General features: G+C 32.7%; 1 protein-coding gene across 2 annotated transcripts; it reads right to left on the bottom strand.

Moving 5' to 3' along the window:
• Nucleotides 1-1,524: 1,524 nt before the first annotated feature.
• LOC112512586 (transcription factor MYB48-like) lies at nucleotides 1,525-3,061 on the bottom strand. Of its 2 annotated transcripts, none has more exons than XM_025118630.1 (3): nucleotides 2,893-3,061; nucleotides 2,570-2,699; nucleotides 1,525-2,234 (listed from the first exon to the last, which is right to left on the bottom strand). In XM_025118630.1, exons 1-3 carry the CDS (start codon nucleotides 3,014-3,016, stop codon nucleotides 1,715-1,717), a joined length of 774 nt encoding a protein of 257 aa, XP_024974398.1. In that variant the 5' UTR covers nucleotides 3,017-3,061; the 3' UTR covers nucleotides 1,525-1,714. The 2 variants fall into 2 exon arrangements, with proteins under 2 accessions (XP_024974398.1, XP_024974399.1); XM_025118631.1 differs by having other exon boundaries at nucleotides 2,861-2,987.
• Between the last annotated feature and the right edge of the window lie 616 nt (nucleotides 3,062-3,677).

The raw sequence follows: 3,677 nt of genomic DNA, 5'->3' as shown, positions 1-3,677 counted from the left end.
TTGTATTGGTTGCACAAATGACAAGGGTTGTATAATAACCAACCTATATATATATACTTGGGATCATGTGAGACCCGTAATACCAATTCTCAACCATTGGATTAGATTTACAATCGTCAGATCTGAATATTCATAAACGCCATGAGACTTCTCAATAATCACAAAATTGCCACCGTGCAACTTTAGACTATTAGATCATTAGCTTATAAAGTTGATCAATAAACATAAATTGGTCTTATGGATCTCATGAAAAACCTTTGGTCTCACGTGAACCCAACTCTCTCACTCTCTATATATAAATAAGTAAACCCTTTTATCAAATATATTTTTTCAACTTAAAGTTAAAAGTCAACCTTTTTATCAGTTCTAAGTCTTAAATTTAACATAACCCTTTTATCAAATAAATTTTCTTTCAACTTGAAGTATTTTATATACACACATATGTATGTAAAAATTTTGTATACACACGTGTATGTAAAAATTTTGTATATATATATATATATAGATATATTCGAGATCATGTGAGACCAGAATGTTTTCGTAAGACCCGTGAGACTACATAAATAACATTAAACTTTCACACCAAAACACTATGAAGAAGGTTCGACGTTTTGTGTGCCTTCACAGTCTTTTTCCTGTGAAGGTTCGATGTTTTGTATACCTTTACAGTGTTTTGCTACAAAGGTTTGATATTTTTTGTAGCTTCACAGTGTTACCTTTTATGGTCTCACAAAGACGAATTAATCTTACGTGAACCTAACCCTATGTGTGCATAAATTTTTTACCTTTGTGATGTATCTATATTTACATCCTTAACAAAAACTATTCTTCTTGAATTAAGATTATGATTTGACAATCTTTAAACTGTAATACAAGTTAATTTTTTTGGGTTCTTAACTAATAAGTTATACATCTATACTAACTTATAAACCAGATTTATCAAAAGTCTTAAAAACAATTTTTAATACACAAAGTCTTAAAAGTCTTAGTTCAAGTACTACTACTTTATACATTCAATCTTAAAATCTCTTAATCTACAATTAAAATAACATATAGTGCAAGTTACCAATGCACATTATTATCTTTTCATGTTCCCAAGATACTTTTAACAACTTTCACTCATGTCTTCACCCTCTCATACCGCTATATTTTCTCCCACCATCCCCAATGTGAGATTCAAACTGATATTCACCATGAGTCTTTAAAAGTTCTCTTATTCATCTCTTATTCAATTGCTCTAGAACTCTCGATCTCACCCTCGATCTCTTGATTCTTTGCTCTTTGTGTAATTCGAACACATTTGTGAAGTTGTTTAAATATGTTGAATTTTAAATAGTCATACAATTTTTTCCATCGATAGACTGTAATTGGAACCATAACTCTTATTTATTCAAATTGTATTAATATATAAAGACCAAGTGTAACTTATATCATCGTTAAATCTTCTCTAATAAAACCAATGAAACTTCAAAATCGTTAAAATTCACGGCTCCGGCCGCATTGCACGGGTAGACAACCAATTACTACTAAAATATAGATATAACTATTGATAAGCAAGTAAGGTTATATGTAAGATAATTACGACAGTTACTTTTTTGATATAACACGTACCATTAACATAGCTTAACACCACCCCATCGTATGTACGAATACTAATTAAGTGAAATTTATTGCGTCTATGAACACCAAATTAATTAGTAACGAAATAACCTAATCAGCCAAGTAATCGCTCGCTTGTTGCCGGGAAAGCCATATATGTACTGAACTCTTCCTGACCACTATCCGTGGTCCAAAAACTGTTGATCGAAGAGTAATCCCATATATGAGAAGGCATAATCTCACTATAAGGATCAAAAACCGGTTTCATACCATCATCAATTTCTAATAAATCGATGTCTTTCCATATCTCATCCATCGAATAAATCCCTTCGTGTTCTTCACTATCATCTTTAGCATACTTCATTAAGGTGGTGTTGTTTTTGGGTCTAGAATTTGGCACCATTTCGATTCCTCCAGTGTCATAGAAGCTTCTTTCTTTAGTTTCAGTCATGGGCATCGAATCAACGATGGGATCGTTGGTACAAAACGATGAGGAGGAAGAGCTGTTGGAGAAGGATGAAGATGGAGACGACCCCCTTTTGCTTTCTTGCGCCTTTTTCCTCATATGGGTCCTCCAATAATTCTTGATCTCGTTATCGGTGCGCCCAGGCAACTTTCTTGCAATTCTTGACCATCTGCAATTTTATCATGATTCCCATGTTATATAAAAAAAAAAGGGTACCAAATTAATACATATTTCATGTTCAAATCATATACAAACAAAATAAAAACATGAAAAGCTACAAATAAAAGCATATATTATTTGTGATTAAAAACATATATATGATTTAACCCCAAAAGTTTAAGATAGCATATAGAAATCTAATGAATCAGCATATAAACTTTAATTGAATCATGGGCTACCATTAAAAAGGAATAAAGAGAACAAACCACTAAACTTATACTGTAATTATCACTATTTGATCATATATATATATAAAGAAAAATAAGAATAATTAAATGATCAAACCTATTTCCCCATTTAGAATGGTATTCAAGAACAAGCCTTTCTTCATGAGGAGTCATCCTCCCTCTTTTCAAGCCAGGGTGCAGATAATTGACCCATCTGAGTCTGCAACTTTTTCCGGTTCGATTTAAACCTGATAAGCGTCGAAAAAAAATCCCCCAAAAGAGATAGAATTGGGGTAGAACACATGAAAGAAAAGTTAAAAAGGTTGGTAGAATTTTAAATGTTGTGGCTTAATAATTCATCCCCTTGAAGGTGGAAAAATGGTAAGACCCTAAGTAGCTATAAAGCTACCTATATGTATGTATCTCCCGCCACCTTCAAACCTGAAACTTTTGCTATGAAATCCCATCGACGATCGCCAAAGGTGTTCACGTAAAAAACCAACTGAACATCTTCATGTTCAGTCCATGGCCCTTTTCTTATGCTTTCATCTTCTACATGCCTCATTTTTTAGTTCTTGTTTTCTCTCTCTCTCTCTCTCTCTCTCTCTCAGATTTGGCACTTTCTGTGTTGTGCTTGACACCAGTGCTTGTTATATAGTAGTGTGTGTGTGTATATATATATATATATATGGTGTATATATAACTATATATATGGTGTGTATATATATATATATATATATATTTGTAGTGGGAGGAGAGTGGAATGTTGTGATAATGTTTTCAAGTGTGAAGCAAATTGAATCTCTACCGTTCGTGTGTCGAGCGCGTGCTGCCATTATGTTATAATATAATGTCCAATCACATCTCAGGTTCAATTTTAGTTATATGTTCTGGTTTTGTAAGAATATAGGAATACCATTAGGTTATTTTAGTAAAGACTTGTTAACAAGATAAGGAATGTTCTAGTTCATATATATATATATATATAGGGGCCTATTCAAGGGAGAACTGAGTTGTTTGTGGTAACTGTAAGAACCAATATTAACCACAAATCAATAGATAAATTAGGAAATTTATATATTTGGTAATTTTAAATTAAAATCTTAATGCAAGGATATTTTTGGTATTTTAAAACTCTCCTCTCTCCTCTCTTCTCTCTCTGGCCACCGTCCTCCGGCCACCGTCCTCCGGTGATACCACTATGATACCACTGTGATACCTAAAAA

The sequence above is a fragment of the Cynara cardunculus genome (genome assembly GCF_001531365.2).
Source record: "Cynara cardunculus var. scolymus isolate 2C chromosome LG 5, CcrdV1, whole genome shotgun sequence".
NCBI lineage: Eukaryota > Viridiplantae > Streptophyta > Magnoliopsida > Asterales > Asteraceae > Cynara > Cynara cardunculus.
The sequence above is the reverse complement of the archived record's forward strand: the minus strand, read 5'-3'. Positions and strand labels throughout refer to the sequence as shown.

What these genes read in the sequence shown, in the direction of transcription:
- LOC112512586 (XM_025118630.1), bottom strand. Translation starts at nt 3,016, where the DNA reads ATGAGGCATGTAGAAGATGAAAGCATAAGAAAAGGGCCATGGACTGAA. An exon ending in TTTCATAGCAAAAGTTTCAG is followed by an intron (nt 2,700 to 2,892) that starts GTTTGAAGGTGG and finishes GACGCTTATCAG; the next exon opens with GTTTAAATCGAACCGGAAAA. An exon ending in CATTCTAAATGGGGAAATAG is followed by an intron (nt 2,235 to 2,569) that starts GTTTGATCATTT and finishes ATAAAATTGCAG; the next exon opens with ATGGTCAAGAATTGCAAGAA.